This window comes from Sander vitreus, chromosome 1 (genome assembly GCF_031162955.1).
Source record: "Sander vitreus isolate 19-12246 chromosome 1, sanVit1, whole genome shotgun sequence".
NCBI classification, from domain to species: Eukaryota; Metazoa; Chordata; class Actinopteri; order Perciformes; family Percidae; genus Sander; species Sander vitreus.
In genome coordinates, this window is record NC_135855.1 from 12,217,263 (window position 1) to 12,238,885 (window position 21,623).

Consider the following 21,623-nt stretch of genomic DNA (forward strand, 5'->3'; position numbering starts at 1 on the left):
ACACATTTTTACTGACACAAAACCTCAATGGTCAGTGACATTGTGGCGATGGGATTGGATGATATTCATTAAATTAGCTTGTTCATTGTATTGCATTTTCACTTGGTGCAGGTGGAAATGTTCTCATACTTAACATGATGTCTTTAGTGTACATCACGAGATTTCTCAGTTCTATTTAGTATTAACATAGTTTAGCAGCAAAACTTACAAAACAGTCAAACTGATAAATGATTGGGCACATACTGTATACTACACTGATTGGTGACATATGCATACCAGCAGTGGTAGCACAATCACTCCAATCCCTCACTTAAGGAAATGTAGCAGTAGGCTACCTCATTGTGCAAATATTTAATTTCATATAATAATAATAATAATAATAATAATAATAATACATTTATTTGATACTGTTAAGTAGGCCTAAAAGGGTAAAGAGTCACTTATTGTCTGCAAAATGCACTCAAAAAAGTAATAGTACAAAAAATGATGTCCCCTGTCAGTATTATTGTATTACTGGATTATTATTTTCATGTATTGGGTAGTTTCATCTACAGCAATGTATATACATTATTTTAATGTTCTGTATGTAGAGTAGGCTATTAGTGTGTACGGTATAGCTGTTAAACATGATAATACACAAAGTACAATTAAGTGCATGAAAATTGTACTTTAGCACAGCACTGAGTGATATTCTTGCCTGCAGGCTAGCAGCCCCCTTTTATTTCGCCATTGCTGTGTACCACTTGGCATGGTTCCATTACCTTTGGAACATTGGTCCCAATTAACAGCTCCACATCAGCGTCAATTACAGGAATTTCCACAGAGCTTAAGTGTGGCCAAGCACTTAACTATTCCTGTTGTGGAATGTCGTCACGAATCACAGGCACCTTGCACTGGGTGTACACTTCAGGCAATTCAAAGTAGGTGTTACCAGTAAGTGCAGCTATCTCCAGTCCATTGTTTTTCTTCCCTTTTGAATGGATGTGAAGGATGGTAGGATGTTTCAGATTACACAATTTGCAAGACAGACGCCTATGACAGTCCTTGCTCATGTGTCCAACTGATAAACACCCAAAACAAACACCTTTCTCCTTCAAGAAGTTCATCTTTTCACTGTGTAACTTCTCCATTTTGGGACACAACTCCAATTTGTGACCCTCTTTACACAGCAGACAAGACACCCTTGTTGGTTTATCAGGTAAGTTTCTCTCATTTTGCATTTGCGTTACAGGTTGAGAATTGACAGCTGCCACAGAAGTAGCGAAACTGCTTCCTTTTCCTTTAAAGCGGACTCCTGAGACTTTGTTTCCTTCTTTATACTTAGGTGTTGAGGTAGATGTGTCCTGAATGTTTCCAAAGAGTGGATTGGAAGCAATAGACACTTGCCTTTCAATGAAGTTGACAATATCACTGAAACCTGCTTGGCGACTGTGCTTCTCCTGCAGCTCATAAGCAGTGTTTCTCTATTTTCCCCTCAATGGTAGCTTCAAGACAATAGCACGCATGTTGGATGGCATATTCATCTCTGACATGTAGCTGATGTCCTCCATAGCATTACAGCAGACACATAAAAACAAAGCAAAAGCTTGCAAAGCTTCAATATCTTCTGATTTTACTGATGGCCATCCAAGAGCTTTCTCCATATATGCAGTGGCTATTTTTTGCTCATTTCCAAAGCATTCTCGTAAGATGGTCCTTGCTCTTTGGTATACTGCTCCAAAAAGTATAAACAGGCTATGCTGCTAGCAGCCTTTCCTTCCACTCCGTGCTCAAATGCTCTGATAAATGTGCTGTATCTCCATCAAAGGTTGGTATATCCCTTGGAGGTAATGATAACGAAGAATGTCGTTGCACTAATAGAGCTGTTATTTCATTTTGTCGTTTCATGATGGAAAGAAGATTGCCTTGGTCCACATTAGTTTGCATCAGGTCAACACTTTGAATGGGTTCCTTTGTGTGAGCATGATATGTTTCCTAAAATCTTTGAGGCATGCTTGGTTGGGGATTCAGAGCATGAGCTTTTGGTCCAACATGCTGTGAAAATGTTTCCTTGTGTCGTGCTCTCATTGATATGGAAGTTTTGTCACCTCCTATTGGTGGAAGATTAAACTGCTGATTGGAGTATTTAGGCTGTGCCTCCATTAGCACTGCAGCATTGCTGCCTCCTGTTGGTGGATGATTGACCTGATTGTTTGAATATAAAAAAAAACCAATTTATTTAACCTTTATTTAACCAGGTAGGCCGTTGAGAACAGGTTCTCATTTGCAATGGTGACCTGGCCAAGAAAAGCATAAGCGTGCAAGCCAACATACAGTTTCACATTCAATACAATACAAGAATACAGAATACAATAGGCTACATAAAGTGCAGATTAAGTAAGCGTTACAAAGCTGGCGCAGAGTGAGGATATGCGAAAGTGATATGGTAATAACACAATATACATGAATAGACAGTCTATATCACTGCTGAGATGTAGTAAAGAGTCAAAATACAGTTAGTGCAAATTGTGGTCTAGTTAGTGATGTAGATCAGTTATAACGCAATATATATGAATAGACAGTCTATAGAAATGCTGAAATGTAGTGAAGAGTCAATATACAGTTAGTGCAGATTGTAGTCTAGATAGTGATGTAGATCAGTAGATGTACAAAAACTGTATGACAACAAAGGTGGGAAAAATAACAGTTGAGCATGCCAGGGTAGATGAATAGTGCAAAAGAGCGTAAACAGATATGATAGCAGTGCAGGTGAAGATGTGCAACTGTGCAACTATGCAATGGGGCATGCCAGAAATAATGGAATAAGGGTGTGCAAAACAGTGCATGAATGATGGAGAACAGTCAGCACGTACAGTGATCGGACAGGAGCTCAGACAGACGTACTTTAAAGGCAGTTAGTGGGATAAGGGTTTTGAGTTTCAGGGGTTTTTGTAGTTCATTCCAGTCATTTGCAGCTGAAAACTGGAAGGAGTGGCGGCCAAAGGAGGTGTGGGCTTCTGGAGTAACCAAAGAGATGTAACTGCTTGAGCGAAGGCTGCGGGTGGGTAAACATTTAAGCTGTGCCTCCATTGGTATTGCAATGTCTGTGCCTCCTGTCGGTGGATGATTGAATTGATGAAATTCCATAGCAGAGAGTCTGAGCGAAGATTTGCGTTTAGAACTTCGCAGATAAGAATTTATTCCATCTGAATGAGCTCTGGAGCTCTGCACATCAGAACCTCTGTACACAGTAACCTTTGCAGTTTGAACAGCAATTTGACTTTGCAATTCCTTTTTTCTGTCGGATTTGCTCCTCCTGAGCGCCCAGCTCATGTTTTTCTTTAAGGGCAGCTGCCTTAGCGAGGAGAGCAGCCCTTTCCGCCTCTGCTTTTAGGCATGCAGAGGAAATTAAAGATCTTGAAGACCTATGACTGTAACGGCCAGTTGATGAGCCTGTTTTACCACAAACATTAAAAACACTGTCACCTGGACCAATATCATCAGTGACCACAGTTGTGGCTGGTGCAGTTTTGAGCACAGTTTTGTTTAGTGCAGCATCATCATTGTCACCATCATCATTGTCATCATCATCATTGTCCCTTTTTGTCAAGCAACCACTTTTCCATGTTTTGTATTATTGCTTTATTGCCATGCATTTGGGTTTCAAACCATTCATTTTGTTTTGACATTTCATCCTCAGTACGGTGTTCATTTTAGGACATCCTCAGATCTCAGACTCAAACGAAAAGGCATCAGGATGAAAAGGTCTCGGATGAAAAGTCATCAGGTCACAGGCGAATCGGCATCGGAGTAGCCTAAAAGTCACTCAGTCTCAGGAAAACCTCTGTCATCTTCAGACAAAACAGCATTAGGTCTCGGAAAAAACAGCCTTGGACCAAAAGTCTTCAGTCTCAGAAAAATCTCTGTCAAGTCTAAGAAAGTCAAGTGTCAGACCAAAAAAGCATCATGTCTCAGAAAAATCTCCCTCAGCTGAAACTGCTTCAAACCAAACGGCCTCAGCGTCAGAAAAACCTCTGTCAGCCTCAGACAAAACTTTGTCAGAAAAAAAGTTGTCAGAGATAACGTTGCCCAGATGAGGGAGCTGACTAGCTTTCTGAATGAGCAAAAGTAGATATCAGCTTTTACAGTGAATACCCGGTCTCACAGCAGTTTGTTAAATGTTCGTGTAGCCTACACGACACGTTTATTTCGTTTTTATTTTAGTTTTTTCTGACGCTGAGGCCGTTTGATCTGAGGCTGACATTATTAGTTGTTTTAAATAAATGACTTTTTTGAAATAACAATTTATGGTAGGCCATAACATATTAATTATTATATTCAGAAGATGATCCTCAGATCAATCGCCGTGGTTACAGCTCAATAATAATAATAATAATAATAATAATAATAAGTTTATTTGATATAGCACCTTTTACACACAAAGTCACAAAGTGCTTCGCAACATAAGCGTTTGTAAAAATACAGTACAGTCCAACAGAAAATAAACAAGGGAAAAAAAGAAAATAATTATTGAATGACCAATGAAAATCATTTTAACGATTAAAACCTAAACCCAAAGTTTAAGGACAAGAGTCAAAAGCGAATTTAAACAAATGTGTCTGTTTTCTAAAAGCTTCAACAGAGACTGCAGAAGGTAGGACAGTAGGAAGGGGGTTCCACAGGTTAGGAGCCACTGCTTCAAAGGAACGGTCACCTTTAGTTTTTAAACGAGTGCGTATGACCACCAGTAATCCTTAGTTAGAAGACCTGAGGGACCTGTTAGTAGTGTACGGATGGAGCAGGTCAGAGATATAAGCAGGTGCCAGACCATGCAAAGCTATATAGGCCAGAACAAGAACTTCAGCCATCTTGTATCTATCCTAACATCCTTTGTAGCCTTTTCTAAGACTACCTTTTCAAAGTTAAGAAGGGACTAGTTTTAGGAAGCATTTTCAGGAAATTCAAAGGATAAGCAGATTGTTGCCGAGGTTTTTGTTCACAGAGTAAGATGTATATAGCTTTGTATGGGTATGTGTACACATACAAAATGTGTTTTGGCATTTTTGGCACACTTCTATTTCAGCCTACTGCACATAGACACAAGTACTTTTGCCTATTCTGCTAAAATAGAGACCTGTGGTGCCATGCCAACAATCTCATTCAACCATTTCACAAGCTGAGGAAAGGGTCGTGACATGGGTCAGAGCGTATCAGAGGTCATAAATGATGAACCAATCAATCGGCTCTACTCCGATATACCTTGGTTTTCATATGAACACCTTTGGCTGGTGTGTTATCATTTAGAGCAGACGGTGAATCAGAGGGTTTATGTTATACAAGGCTGCATTACAGAACATTCTAATATGTCAGCATGGCAATATCTAAAAACATGTCATTTAAAGCTTGCTTGTCAGGTGACTGTCTATCCAGGCAAGCACAGAGAATATGGTCTGATCTATCTTTATTCTCCATACCAGATGAGCTCTTATCCTATGGCAGAAGAAATAGGATACCCCAATGTAAACTAAATATTTCTAAACTATAGGCCTAATTTGGACCTACCTCAATTACAACTTTAAATAATGTTGTTTGAGGCTGCAGGGGTTTTGCAATAGCTTCATGATATGATGCATATAGGGTTGTGTATAGGTTTTTCTTGTCACTGTTTGTGAAAGATGAGCAATAGATGTGGCTGTGTGATGTGCTTCAGTCTGGCTACATATCACTTTGTTTGTGTTTTTTTATTGTATGATAAAACAATACGTCAAGTGTTATGTATTATGTGTCATGTGTGAATTTGAACTCGAGGCAAATATCCCTCTGGGGACAATAAAGTATCTCCTGCAAAGTGGTCTCCATGATATGTAAAAATTAAAACTTTGTCATAGGACTATAGCAAAGACATCGTTGGAAAGGTCTCAACCTGGAAAGTAACATATGTCAGGCTGAAGAGGATACATTACTCCTGCTTTGAAATATTGACCTCTGAACCTTGAACCCAGTACATCTTTGAAGGCTTGTCATTTAGCAACAGTGAAGGTGCTACACACATAAGACCAGCTGTTATAGAAAGCTCTGGACCTCAGCTGTCATGTAGATATGGTCTCCAAAGTTTACCCACGGTAAGCACTGTCAAATATGGTAATAAGCTATTTTCACCTATTTAACAATTCAATTTTTAAAATCTGATGACACCAGAGTGTTCCCCATCCCAAAAAACCCCAGGGAGTATCAAAAATTCTACACTGCCAACTTCTACTTATGAGAAATATACCAATATGTTTAAAAACTACAACTCCCACTATAGACGCGCCCCAGAACCTGTTACAAAGCTAGTGCACTTGTAGTTCTTCCTGGGTGGGTGGGTGGACATGTTCGACTCCTATGTTTCTGCTGTCTGCCGTGAATGGGCTTCATTCCATTTCAGATTGCCGCCGGCCGACCGAGCACACAGTACATGAGACAAATACATGAAACGTATTTTATTATTATTGTTATCTTTATTGTTTAAATCCTCATATACAACGTTAGACAAAAACATCAATATTACGAATATTATGTATTTGTATCTTTCGTCTGCTGAGCGGTAATTACTACGTCCGGAATATTTCGCTGATTTTTGTAAACGTTATTACGGTGCATAACTTACTGGAACAAAACTGAGCAACGTGTTGTTGCTGGTGACAAAACCACTGATTAAATATGTACATTGAAGCGATATTGTCGTTAAAGACCCGCTGATCGCTGTCCGATTCTCTGATATGAATGCCCGCATTGCATTGTGGGATATCGGCTTTGAATGCGCCCCGCTCGGCTCACATCGTAGCCTACTGTTCTGTCTTACAGCCTACTGTAATATTTCACCGGTAATAAGATCGAAATAATATTATTAAAATTAAGAAATGAATACCATGATAAAATCGAAATAAATGTTGATAGATATAGCGTTATAGTTTTAAAAATATCAATAAACAACAAAGCAATCCAGCTTCCCTGGCCGAAATAGACCGAAATAATAACAAATAAGAAATACATACAAACCATGATAAGATCTGGTGAATAAATGTTGATTTTTGGGCTAAAAATACCAATAATAGCAAAGCTGCATACAGCTTCTCTGCTGCTGCCTGACTGGCAGAAGGAATCGTGCTGTGATCACGAAAGATGCTTCCCATTGAAATACATTAGTTTAAAATACGTGCTGACCCCACACGAAGAAAAAAAAAAACGAGCTAAACGTGTCCGTGTACACGAATCAATAGATTAAATTACATGACCATATCACGAACTGTGGTGAGACTGGGTTGACATGTAAGTAGTTGTATACAATTTATTTTGTAGATTAGCGTGAACTCGTGTGTGTTGTAGCAGTGTTTTGCCATTGAGAACAGGTGGCTAACTGCTGGCGCTAGCTTCTAGCTAGTAGTCCTTACCTAGCTACTGCACATGTGCGAGAGCTCAACGCACAGGGTGAAAAGAGGAGCTGCAGCAATGTGCAGTACAACAAAAATATGGTGTTCTTTGAAAATTAAACCATGTAAACCTGATATAATAAATACAATTATGAACTTGAAAATGAGCATAATATGAGCACTTTAAGGGATGATTGCACTTTATTAAGTATGTGTAATTATTTTTACTTGTGTAAACAGTATACATTTGTGAAACAAATGCTGGTGATATCATATTTGTCCAACTGCATGAGAGAATTTCGAACACATAAATTAAAAGCTATTACCAGCACATAGAGCAGAAGCATCATGTTCGTGCCCACATCTTGCTCCTCTGAAACCTTTGAGTCAAAACATGAATTGCTAGCTTCCACTACTGATCCACTGCCTTGGCCAAAATGGGCAGCGCCAGGAGCGCTCAATGCATTTCCACATTCCAGCCGCTCACACACCACCTCAGCTTTACTCAGGGTCCAGTCTGTGTCACAAACCGTTTGCCACACATTGCCATGACGGACCGCTACTCTGCCAGAGCACTCATCTTTACCATTAGCCAACAGGACCTCCAAACTTCCTGTAATATAGAGTAAACTAAAATGATTATATGGTATCAGACATTTCAAATTCATTTTAATGTAGTCAAATATATGACAGATAATTAATCAAAGAAGAACACTACTGAATTACTTTATTCCTTACATTGCACACTATTCAGATTTAGAACACAATACATTTGAAAAATATGAATATAATAATACTAATAATAATAATAATAATAATAATAATAATAACTTTTATTTATACAGCGCCTTTCATGAAACCCAAGGACACTTTTTAATAATAATTACATAATTACAGCGGCTATACTAAAGGAGGTTGTAGGCTGTGGTAAACAGGTGGTGTTTCAGGAGTTTGTTTTTTAAATGTCCAAGGATGTAGCATTTCGGATATCTGCAGGGAGGGTGTTCTAGAGGGATGGGGCTGCAACTCGAAAGGCTATGTCTCCGAAAGTACAGAGTCTGGTGTGGGGAATGGAGAGCAGGCCAGCGTCTGAGAACCACAGGATTCGGGGTGGGGTGTATGGATGGAGCAGGTCGGAGAGGTACTGTGGGGCCAGGGCAGGGAGGGATTTGTAGGTGAGGAGGATTTTATATTTGATGCAGGACTTAATTGGGAGCCAGTGAAGGTGGATGAGGGTTGAGGTGATGTGCTGCCACGTCTTGGTGTGGGTGAGGACCCTGGCGGAAGAGTTTTGGACGTACTGGAGCCTGTTTAGGGTTTTGCTGGGGACCCCAGACAGGACTCCATTGTAGTAGTCCAAACGGGAGGTAATGAAAGCATGTATGAGGGTTTCTATATAATATAAGAACCTGACGTGCTGATAAAACACTAATCAGTAGAAAGACAAGTTACCTGCATCAGTTATATTGATTTATTTAAGCATAGCTTTAATACAGCCTTAATAGGCAGAGTGAGACAATCTATTCTTTTCTTTGCTTTCTTTAATATGATGAATTGAGGGATTTAAAATGTATTCATGAAATTAATGGGGACACTGAATGTCACACTGAGAGCAATGAAACAACTGTGTTCCGCTTGAAAAGCCATTCTTAATCTTTGACCAGTGGCAGGAGTTACGCCCCCCAGCATTTACAAGTCCCTATTATCAAATGACCGAAATTCCATGTAATAACGACTAAACCATCTTCATGACAACTGAGCAACTCTACTGTTTCTGCGGAGGAAGACCAGAAGATGTGTTTGAAACACCAAGTAAGTGTGAACCTTTCTGTCAAGCCATGTGGGAATGAGATTGAAAGTGGCAATATACAGAAACAAGTTTTGTAAAACGAAGCGAAAAAAAGCCATACATGAAATTGACGTAGTTATGGAAGCGATACAACTGAACAACAAACAAGACTGTATTATCTTTAGTCATTTTTGTATGCTTTTTCTTACCTGTGCACACAACACCAGCAACTGAGCTTGTGTTGCAAGTTTTGTCTCTAAATGGTCTTTGTGGACACTGACTCAGTGTTGACTCTAATCCATTGCATTCAATTTGATCAATCCAGGTCAGTCCCGTGCCATGGCCATACTCAGCCACAGTGGTCATTTTATGAGTCCTCCCACAGTCCAGCTGTCTGCACACCACATCTGCATCATTCACATCCCAGGGTTCACCACACACATTCCCCCACTGGCCTTTGTCGTAGAACTCCACTCTTCCAGCACATTGACTGGGCCCATCAGACAACTTCACATTACCTGGAAATGACAGTTATATGAATTTACAGTCCAACTTGGTGTTTATTTTTATTTGTGTACTTTTTTGGTCAAAGTTTTTTACCTAATTACCTAAAAGAAGAAATTGTTTTAATTATTTTTCTGCTGTGATAGCACCCCCCTACCCAAGTGTTTCAACTGAAACCCCAGATGGGGGGGCACCAACATTGTTAGTTGTTGCTGGGTCCCATCTGTGATTTGAGCACTTTTTGCATTATTCCGTGACTATGTTAGTTACTCCATGATTTAAATGACGAGGTAACATACGGAGTAATGAGGTTGCTGGACTATTACTGGACTCATTGCTTTTACTTTTGACAGTCTGGTCATTTGTCATATTGTCACCATATCTTGACACGTAAAAAAGGGGCAGCTAAGGCTAGCTAGGCCCACCTCCTTTCGGAACCTGCCTCAGCAGGTGTTGAAATAGGTCTAACATGAATGAAAAGTAACACCTAGTGGTAATCAGTGCTAACGTTAGCAAGCTAGGTTAACTAGCCTAACTTGCTAGCTTCCACTTTCCAGGTGAAGTACAAACTGAACAGCATGATGGGTCCTCCTAAATGTTCAACGTAGAGACAAATGTCTTTGAAATCCTCGTAAAGCAAAAATAAATGTGTGTTCTGAGGCTGTGACCCCACAGGAAAATTTGTTATTAACCACCCAGCCAAATCTCAATGACTAAAAAAATCGACATGTGTATAAAATCAGGTTTTAAAATTGTGAAAAATAAGCAGTTCTCTATGCTCTGAGATAATGGGGGGAGGGGTGCCAAGGCATGGGCCGCTGCTCATTGACAGACTCTCATTGCAGCTGTGTTAGTTCGCTAGCACATGAGAGGCATATGAGGGGAATTCAAATTTCAATTCAACTTCAAGTCTTACCTGAACATTCGACAGATGCCTCTTCAAAGCGATCGTGCCCGGTCCTGACATATTCTCTCAGTGTGCACAGTGTGAGGGAGCTCTCCCTGCCGCTACAACTGATTATATACACTCTTGGATGTCTGCCCTGACCATATGATCCTGAGAACTTTACAGGATCTCCACAATTCATCTCTCTGCACACCACTGCAGCTTCATTCATTCCCCAGTTAAGATTATATGCTGCTGACCATTGGCCACCATGGTGGAACTCCACCCTGCCTGAACACTGGTCACTCCCATTGATCAGTCTAATGTTAGCTGGAGAGCAAAAGAAGAGAGACTCAGCCATTAGTTAGTTGGGGTTTGGACACGTTTGAAAAGAATAGGTGGTTAATTGAAATTGTATGTGATATTCTGATTGATATTGTAGCAGAAACAACTATGCTATTATTATTGACAATAATCAGCAAAATATTCATTTGAGACATTAGGGGCGGCAGATACATTTAAGCATAAAAACAAGGGATGCACCGAATCCAGATGGGAGTAGGATTCTGTATTCTGTATTCGGTTTCAGATTCGTCAGAATCTTAACCAGTGGATTCGGTATTCGGCCGAACCCCAAAAATCTGGATTCGGTGCATCCCTAATAAAAAATTGTTTTTTATGTTGCTCTGGCACTTGAAATTGGGGTGTCATCCCACACATGTTTTCACATGTTGAACCTGATTTCATTCATGTAATGTACTTACACATAGTAAAGCATGTGTTACCTGAGCATACAACACTAGCATCTTCATTGTGGTCACAGTCGTGTACTCCAAAACCTCTGTGAGAGCAGTCAGCAAGAGATGTCTCATGACCAGTACACTCAACATCGTCCAACCAAACCTGATCCTGACCTCTGCCGAAAAACGCCTTGTGCTTGACCGAAAGAGCAGTTCATCTCTCGACATACAACATCTGCTTCCTGCATCCCCCATTTGTCATCACAAACCGTTCCCCACTGTCCATTGTGGTAGACTTCCACTCGGCCAGAGCACCGACTAGTCCCGTTCATCAGCCGAAGTAGTATATTGTCTGTCAGATGGAAAAGAAAAAGAAGACAATGGCGTGTTTGTTCAGAATCCATCCAAAAGTAACCACATGACGTTCAACACAAAATTACTGATGTAGTTTGAACACATAGATGACCTACTTGTACAGACAACAGTAGCATCGACACAGCTTTCCTTGAATTCCTGAAGTCTGCACTGTGAGAGAGAGCTCTCTTTCCCAAAGCACTTGGGTTTGACGCCACCTAGGTCATGTGTCTCTCCAAAATATAGCATTTCAGCCTGATCCGACAGGAGTGCCACAGTTAATCTCTCGGCACACCATGTCAGCGTCTGCCTTGGTCCAGTCATTACACACTCGTTTCCAGTTGCCATCATGGTGGACTTCCACTCAACCGCTGCATCGATTGCTTCCGTTGACCACTCTCACATATTCTGCAAAATATGTAGATCGAATTTGAACTAAAATCAACAAATACACAAATGATTGTGTGTAAGTAGAATAGACTGCAAAAAATAATGGACGGATTAAAAAGTGAAGCCAAACAGGGAGTGCCAGTTTGCTTGGCTCTGTCCAATGCTCTTTGCACTTTACAGCAGCTGGTCAAGTACTGACCTGTCTATTGTATTTCTGCTGCAACAGCAACACATAGCAATCATTTTAAAGCAGACAACACATTGTGATCTGACAATCAGGCCATGCGAGCGGAGTGGAGCAGTGAGAATTTCTGCTCCTCACTCACGGAGCTGTTCTTTTCCCTTCGCTTCACTCTGCGTCTGCACAACATCGTAACATCTTTAAGAAAGCCTCCACAGAGCATATGACTTGGCGTGAGTACAGATCTATTTAAGAAATATGCTAAATAAAAAATGACACTATATTGTGAAAAGTTCACAATGCTGTTGCAGGAATTTCGTACATTCAAGAGTAGCTGCGGCCCATATAATTTCTCTTGCCCCCATTAGCGTCAATAATAATGATCTTACGCCAACTGATAGCCAAACTTCTCCAAATCCTTCACACCTATCAGTATAGTAATCCGATGTAGCGAAATTACTTATTCAGATCAGATCTTCAAAAACGTACGTGGTTTGAAATAAAACAAATCTACCTGCATGTTTTTTATTTGATTATTTGTTTGCAAAAGTTAAAATGAAGCAATGCCTTCAGGGAATTTCAAGACAGAATCGAGTAGAACGCATCTGCGTCAGCGTGGTTGTTGGAAGTTGAAGATTGGAAGTTGGAAGTTGGAAGCTATAGCCTACTGTTGACAAAAAAAAAAAAATGAATCGAGGCATCAAGCGACACAAGGGGGGGGGGGGGGGGATTAAAAGAGAGAGAAATATAGAGAGCACTGTTGGCTGACGGTGAAAAATGCTGAAAACTGACTGATTTGTTTTTAAATCAAGTGCAGCTTCAGCTAGCACTAGCGCTAATACTGCTAGCACTGATGTTAGCGATGCATCTGAGTCAGCACACCAGGGAGAAAGACAGGACAGTGAGGTATATGAGGAAGAGGAAGAACAAAACGAGCAAGAGGAGGATGAAGAGATAAGACATGGATAACGAAATGCCAGGGCCGTTTTTGGTCAGGGCCCTAAAGTATAATCCGTTTTTCGGTTTAAACCAAAAAACAACTAATCGTATATATCCTCATTTTACTTAGAAATTAGGTATAATTCATGTAAATGAGGTCTGTTGACCATGAATGCAAAAAATAAGTGTAAAACTAATGTGTGTGGAATGAAGTTGGATAAAAGGGGTAACCCAGAATTGAGAGATAAATGACTTGCTTGACATGCTTTATGAAATGGTCAATTATGCCAATAACATTTATGACCCAATTCATAAGACAACACAAGGGCTAAACCACATGACCACTTAAATGAAAAGGCTTCTTTTTATTGCAACTTTTAATGCAGAATATTCATGTGACATGGTTGACCAACTTAACTGCCATTCATTTTCAGTGTGATGAACTCTTGCAGATACAACTGGGCCACATTGCAAACCTCTCATCATATTAGTGAGGAAGCTGCCATGTTGCTTCTCTCATCCTGGTCTCCTCAGGCCCTGCAGACTGGACCACACTTGTGGTTTACTGCTAGAATATTACAGTAGGCCACTTTGCTGATTCAGATTTGCCACTTGAGTCCACAGCACGATACAATATATGATAAACATGCACCAGCCTTTGTGAAAGTGTATGTTCTGAGAGAGAGAGAGAGAGAGAGAGAGAGAGAGAGAGAGAGAGAGAGAGAGAGAGAGAGAGATCTTGGTTGTAACATTTAAACGTTTGCATGATTCTGTGCCATCTGCTGCTGCTCCAACAATACAATGGCAGTAAATATTTATATTGCTTACCAAGTTTCCAACCCAGTAGCTTCTTGCTGTGAGGCCACAGTGCTTACCATTGACCATTCCTGATTGTAATTCAACCACACAATACCTATCATTTATTATATTTTATTATCCAATATTGGCCAACTACTGTTTCAAGGGCTTAGTATGAGCAGTGAACATCTAACGAGCTGGGTGATCCAGGCACAGGCCCAACACTGAGGAGGTCTACCATGCTCACCATGAACTCTGGTCCAGTCTGCAGGGCCTGAGGAGACCAGACCAGAAAGAGAGAGCCTCCAGTACACTTTAACTTGTTAATTTATGTTCACATTAACATGTTCATTGGCAGCTAATGTGGTCAACCATGTCACATACAATATTCTGCAGAGCAATTTAAAAAAGCCCTTATATTTTTTGCCTTTTTTTTACTGGCTGGTGTAAGATAGTAAAAGTAGTCAATAACGCCACACATAATGCTAGGGGAATGCAGATTTTATTTAAAATGTGATTTAAAACGTATTATAATCCTATTTCTATTTTAAAACAATATCCATTCTTACTCCCTTTGTGGCTATTAATGAATGTTGCTCAATTAAATACTTTATATAACTCTAAATAATTAACTGTAGCTTAATCTGAAAAGCTACAGGCAAAAACTAAAGTACATTGTTCTTCTGTTATTACAGCTCTCATACTTTTATTTTGACACGTTAATGTTACTTCCTGTCCGGAACACGTAAGACCAAAATGACATTATAAACGAGACCTGTGTTCCATCAGATTTTCAATGATTATGCACATTATAAAAATGAGCCCGTATTCCCGCTCTTAGGTTTAAAACGGAAACATGAATAACAAAAAAACAACAGTTGAAAAACGAGCAGTTTTCCGGTTAATTTTTTAATTTCTATGGACATTTGAAAAACGAGAAAACGGAGGTCATAGTTTTGTTTTTCGATCCGTTTTTTCGTTTTTGGTTTAAAACGAAAAAACGGATTATACTTTAGTACCCTGACCGTCGAACAAACCATTCATACAAACCTACCACACACACACACACACACACACACACACACACACACACGCCCGCAGCAAAATTGGCTATAACAATATTATTTAACTCTGACATTCCGATATAGCCTAGGCCACAGTGATAGAGAAACTCTCTCTTTTCTTTAACAGCAAAGAAAATGTAAGTGATTATCTGAGGCGCCGCTAGAGGGCGGACTATCCCGAGGCAAAACAGGAAGTTGACGAGGATATACATTTGTTTACTTCGCCGAGGAAGAAGCCGAACGAAAACAATCACAAACCGACCCGCCAGTCGGTTCTTTCTCCTGCACGTGTTGGATTTAGTATTATCTCTTCCTTTCGACCAAAAGGACACCATGCCTGTTATTTGTGCGGCAATAGGGTGCAACAATAAGTTTGTCAAAGGGTCGGAAATCAGATTCTACAGGTATGTTTTCACCGGTTGAGCGGAAGCGCCATTTCACGTTAGCTTCAACGTTAACTTTGAAACATTACCGACATCTCCTCTTAAAGTAGTTAAAAACCACATTTGCGTATCGATTTAATAACTTTTACTTAAATATCGTGTAATTACATCGAAAGGCATATTTTCTGACAAAGTTAACGTTATTAGCAACGTGTTATTTAGCTTGTAAACTTAGTTAGCTAAAACACTGAGCTAGCGTAATCTATTTTTATAAACCACAAGCATTTGCCTTTTTAAATGCAGTAAAATACAATAATATTAAATATGGCCTGTTGCAGCTCTTTTTACTGCTGTATTTTAACGTTATTACCACGTATAATTGTCTTAAACTGGCGCGGCAGTTGAACTGTATCTTGTAACGTTAAGCTGATGCGCATGAAATATCAAAGTCAGGTTTATTTTGTTTACATGGTTAAACAGTTTGGTCCGACAAAAAAAAGAAATCAAAAAGATGTTCGACTGATGGCAGTGTAGTAGAAACTGAAATAAAATAATGCTAGGCAATAATAATCAACACAGAAACATAAATGAGTAATAAAAGATACCCACAACATAACAACATAGTGCTAACTAGCTAAGACTATTGGCACAACTTTTGGAAGTACACAAGAGGTAACTAACTCAGTAACGGATTGGTTGCTGATGAAATGATATCTTGATAAAATGTTACTGCATCAAAGTTGGTGCACCGGTTGATGCTTCAGACAAATGCTATGTCCACTTGCATATTTCCAACATACAGAAAATACTACACAATTTATATATGTGGGCGGTATCTTGGCCAGGTGTTAAGACAACTGAAATGCTTTATATATGCCCTATCTGATAAAGCATGATTTCCATGACTGTGTCTAGTTGCAAGAAAATGTACAGTGTTTAACACCAGACCCACTATGCTCCTTAGGGGTTCTATTCTCTCTAAATGCTACGTCCAAGATCGTCTGTATCCTTTTGTTTAGTGCCGATGGGCCAATTATGTGTCATCGGTCTCCACTTAGTCTGAGGCTGTGCCAAAGTTTCCCTCTCTACAGCACATTTCCATCTCTTTGGCGCGGCAAGGATATGATCAATACCCAGCCTAGGGCTGGGCGATGTAGAGAAACTCAAATATCACAATATCTTTGACCAAACACACAATGTGGATATTACGGCAGTGTTGTAGGGTTGACAACTGGTGTTTTCACAAAATATTAACACGATAAGAGTTTTGGTAAATAATCACCAATAATGTGGATCTAATGACTAAGTGGGTAAAGGCAAATAATAAACCGCTAGTAAGTCTGGTAAGTTCAGAAAATAACATCACTTGCACTTGTAATGCAGACTTTAAAACCAGGAAAATACAACACATGATATAATATTATTATTATTATTATATTACGATATCCAAAATTTAAGATGATATCTAGCCCCATATATATCGATGTCGATATAATATCGCTATATTGCCCAGCCCTAACCCAGCCCCCACAAACCGTGCACACCAGATAGCTTATCTAGCAACTTGAAACTATAATTGTAGCAATGTAAAATAGGCTAGTTTTCTATGCTTTCTTGTTTAGAAATAAATATTTTCTCGCTGTCACCCGATGCAGTCCATGGCTAAGCAAAAGTACTGCAGCCTATGGAACAACAACTGAGATGAGGTCTTTTTTAGAATATAGTTGACCGCATTTTGCAAAACAAAATATTTAGTCTAATATATATATATATATATATATAGTCGTATGTGAATCTTGATGAGCTAAGCTTTCTGATGCTGTTTTGAAGAAGCTCATAACCTGCATCGTGAAACAAATTCCCTTTTTTTTTTTTTTTAAAAATAAAACAACACATTGTAAACAATTTAGGCATTTTCATTTTGGGCAAATACATGGTCAATACAATCTCAAATGATGGTGCAAATTCTGAAATGATCACATTTTGTCTAACGAAAGACAAAACAATAAGTCCTCCTCAGCATTTTCATTTGTCTCTCCATCCTTGTGCCGTGTGTCCTTCAGTTCTACAGCCAAAACAAAACCTCTAAGGTTTCTGTGAGCCACTCACACAAACAAATTGTATGCACCACGCACAGTTGTGCATGTGAGTGAGTATTGGCGTGCAAATTAGTTTCTGTGTCCCCTTCATTGCCTCAGTGCGCTTATACATCAACTATGCAAATGCTTCAATTTACCTGCCGGAGGACAGCGCTAACATTAATCGTCGATACTCCTGGCAACTCTCTCTTCATGAAAAAAAACATCTGTTATATCATTATGGCAATCTAGGCATGTGCAGTTTCAGAATCGGTATTTAGGGAAAGTCAAGGCAGGAGGGCAACACATACACAATGAAGGAATAATTCCAGTTTTGGAACCACAACGTTAAATCATTGCCATCGCTATGACGATCCAAGTGTTAAGATGTATTTGTCACTATCTACTGTGATGATACACAGTTTACCATCGCATCTTAACAGGTGTGAATGTTGAAATCATGCAGCCTAGTTTGGAAACATCTGTTCTCTCTTCTGTGTATTAGGTTCCCACTCAGCAAACCTCAGCTTGCCAGCAAATGGGTACAAAGCCTGGGGATGAAAAACTTCATCCCAACTGCCAACACCTGCCTCTGCTCAGAGCATTTCAGGACCGACTGCTTCAGGGACTACAATGGCAAACAGTTTCTGAGGGAGGATGCCGTGCCCACCATATTTACCCAGGGGCAGGATTCATCAAAGGTGTTATAGGAACTATTCTTCTGTAAGAGTTTGTGTTCCGTCTAATCAACTCATCCTGTCGTATTTTATATGAAGCGACTAACTGTGAACATTCCACAGATTGAACTGCGTAAAAGAGGGGTGGCACCAAAGGAGACAAACGTTGCAAATCAAACGGGAACACAAGCAGAAAGAGACCGAGCGAAAGAGGGCGCCAGTCTACGCAGAGAAAAAAGAGGAGGAATGAGGGTGAGTTTTCTCTTACTGTTGTCTGTACTGTGGGTAGCAGGTCTGGAATTTCATTCCACAGAGGGAGGGCCGCTTGGTATGGAATGGCATTTCATTCAGGATTAAGTAAATGCATAAATACATAATTAAATAAATAGGAGTATGAAATAAACCCTGAAATAAAAAAAAGAGGCAATACATATTTTCAAATGAGTCAGCTTAGACGAATAAATAAATTGGTTTATAATTAATAAATGATGTTTTTCAAAGGACTACTTGTATTTATTTTACTTTCTTGTTTCCATTTCTTATATTAAAATGAATGGGGTGTGGTTATCTCACAGATTCATACCAGACCATGGAGTTAAAGTGTTAACATTCCAGTTATGAATGTGCACAGAACAAAGATTTGTGTTTTAGTTGTATATATATATATATATATATATATATATATATATATATATATATATATATAAAAAAAATATATATATATATATCCCCATCATTATTTTGTATTCATATTTCACATACAGTGCCTGTTAACAACGGGAGAACGGTCACATTTCTTCCTCTGTGCAATGCGCCGTGGCTCCGTCAAATTAGACTAGGTGCATTTTGAGCGGAGCAGAGAGCTGCGTCTTCCTTCTGCAGCAGAGGCGGCTCTCCGCTCTGATCTCAACTTATCAGCCACTCCGGACTGACTTCCACCCCATCGCGTTTTCCCTGCGACCACCTCCTCGTTCAGAAATAGTGGCTGGTTTCAGCAGTCAGTCTGGTTCTCTCCTCTTCCTGGATTGGCCAACAGCACACTGAAACTAACTAGCTAGCTGGCTAGCACGTATGCTGACAGACGAAAGCTAGGAACCTAGCGTGCTATGAATCAACAAAGCGGGCTAATGCCAGCTAGCTCAATGAATCACATCTCCATGATGATATACTAATGGTATAAGAGGGGCCAAACCATGACTCTTCTTGGATCACAGTCCCCACTGGCATTTCATCAAATATTAAACTACACAACAGGGGTTGTGAGGCGCATTCCTAACCGGGCGCCGCAAGCGGACACTGGGGACATATCGATTTAAAATAAGATTTGGTTATTAGGTTAAACTAGGTTAGGTGTTGTCTATCTACAAGCCAACCATTTGCAATTGTAGCCAATCTTTCCCTTTTCAACGGTTTATGGCACAGGTAGTTTTGTCCAGCTATGTCAATGCGTCTGAGCACACGCAGCGTTACAACCGGCAAGAGGCGCACCTTTTTGATACTGGATTATTTGATTTCTGTGAATATTTCACAAAGGTCACAAAGAAGATACGGCTTACTACAGAAGAGGACTTGGATATGGAACTAGCCTCATCAGAGAGCAACAGTGAGGACAGTGAATATGATTCGGAAAGAGAAGAAATGTTTTCTAATAGCCACGACGACCCTTTAGATCTGTAAGTATTTAGAATGATCTTTTACTTTTTATCATTTGTATAGCAATGTTTTCCTTCTTCCTATCAAATTGCCCCCCAGGGACAATTGAACTGAATAAGCTAACTCTGCAGCCTGTAGCAAATAAATACAAGAAGCTGTCTTTTATTCACAACTTTATTTGACAGGTACCGCGAATAACAAACATAATTTCAATACTTGAAATCTTATGCAGTATACAGAGAAATACCTAAAAGCTCATTTGTATCCCCAATCCAGAGTAGGTGAACAATGATACAAACATACTATTGTAGTTGTACCAGTCTTGGAATGAATTCATTTATTTGTATTTGCCCCTGATTCCCTTTTAGTTTGAGTTTCTCTTTATGTATATTTACTATGACGTTATATATAAAAGTTGCTTTTGTACATGTAATATTTAACTAAAAAAATTGTTTTTATCAAGCTTGTAAACAAATTGATCTGTATTTAGATTACATTACACTTTTGAGATAATAAATTGTGAATGACCGATAACTGTGCATTACATTGTATTTTGTAGATCAAATGAAGATAGTGATTCGGATTGGGAGTCCGGCACTAAACCAGGCAAACACCCAACCCCCTCCCCTACTAAACCTAGTAGGCAGAAGCGGAAACGCTCCTCTTCTGCAGCCAGTAGCCCCGCCTCCAGTGACTTGGATATGGAACTAGCCTCATCGGAGACTGACAGTGAGGACAGTGAATATGATTCGGAAACGGAAGAAATGTTTGCCAATGGCCATGACAACATTTTAGATCGGTGAGTATTTAGAGTGATTTTTTATTTATTTTTTTACTTTTTATCGTGATTTTTTATAGCCGTGTTTTCCTTCTTCCTGGCACAAATAAAGTGTTTTGCATTGTATTGAATTAAATAGGCTAGGGATGCTTATTTCGATTTTTTTCCCCTAAACGATAGCCGATCCTCGCTAACCAACAAGCAGGCAACTGAGTCCCAGTTCACCCATCAAGGACATAAACTTTCTGCATCTGCAGACTTGTACTAAGGATCTGGATTTTATTCTGTATTGAGATTACATTACACTTTTGAGATATTAAATTGGGAATGACCGATAGGGATTTCCTCGCCACTGTCGCACTAAATGCTTGCTCTTGGGGGAATTACTGGAATTGTTGGGTCTCAGTGAATTATAGAGTGTGGTCTAGACCTGCTGTATCGGTAAAGTGTCTTGAGATAACTTTTGTTATGATTTGATACTATAAATAAACTAAAATTGAATATGTTGCTAACAACTGTGCGTTACATTGTCTTTTGTAGCTCAAATGAAGTTAGTGGTTCGGATTGGGAGCCCGACACTCAACCGGACAAGCACCCAGCTCCCTCCCCCGCTGACCCTCTAACTACCCCCAGTGGATTGGTGGATGCTGCTTCCAGCACGCCCACCGCTGGACATTCACGTTCCCATGCTGTCAGAGGTGCTCGGGGTAGAGGTAGAAGAGGAAGGACACCTAGAGCATCCGGTTCACGTCCTGCCCCCCACACGGCGGACCAGCAGTGGCATACTGTGGATGACCCGGATGTTTTGCCTGATCCACTGGTCTTCATGCCAGTAAGACCACCTGGACCGCAGCAGGGCACCAGGGTTGCGTGCAGTCCACTGCAATTCTTTAAACTTTTTTTTACAGAGGCTGCGCTCAAGACTTTGTTGGCAAACACCAATGCAAATGGTGCGAAGCAACAAGAAGGGAAAAAAGGAGCATGGCGCGACATCACCATCAATGACATGTTCTCCTTC

At 39.9% G+C, this 21,623-nt stretch overlaps 1 protein-coding gene across 3 annotated transcripts in view; it reads left to right on the plus strand.

Moving 5' to 3' along the window:
- Positions 1–15,083: 15,083 nt before the first annotated feature.
- arl14ep (ADP-ribosylation factor-like 14 effector protein) overlaps positions 15,084–21,623 on the plus strand; it is a 13,933-nt gene continuing 7,393 nt past the window's right edge. Inside the window, exons 1-6 of one of the 3 annotated variants that reach the window (XM_078267029.1) lie at positions 15,084–15,440; positions 18,003–18,198; positions 18,298–18,426; positions 19,708–19,847; positions 20,387–20,626; positions 21,146–21,623. The exon at positions 21,146–21,623 is cut by the window's right edge and continues 1,974 nt beyond it. In XM_078267029.1, the coding sequence (XP_078123155.1) occupies positions 15,370–15,440; positions 18,003–18,198; positions 18,298–18,426; positions 19,708–19,847; positions 20,387–20,626; positions 21,146–21,623 (1,254 nt within the window). In that variant the 5' untranslated portion in view covers positions 15,084–15,369. Of the gene's footprint in view, positions 15,441–18,002; positions 18,221–18,297; positions 18,427–19,707; positions 19,848–20,386; positions 20,627–21,145 lie in introns of those variants that run through there. The other 2 variants (XM_078267112.1, XM_078267194.1) reach the window with 2 other exon arrangements.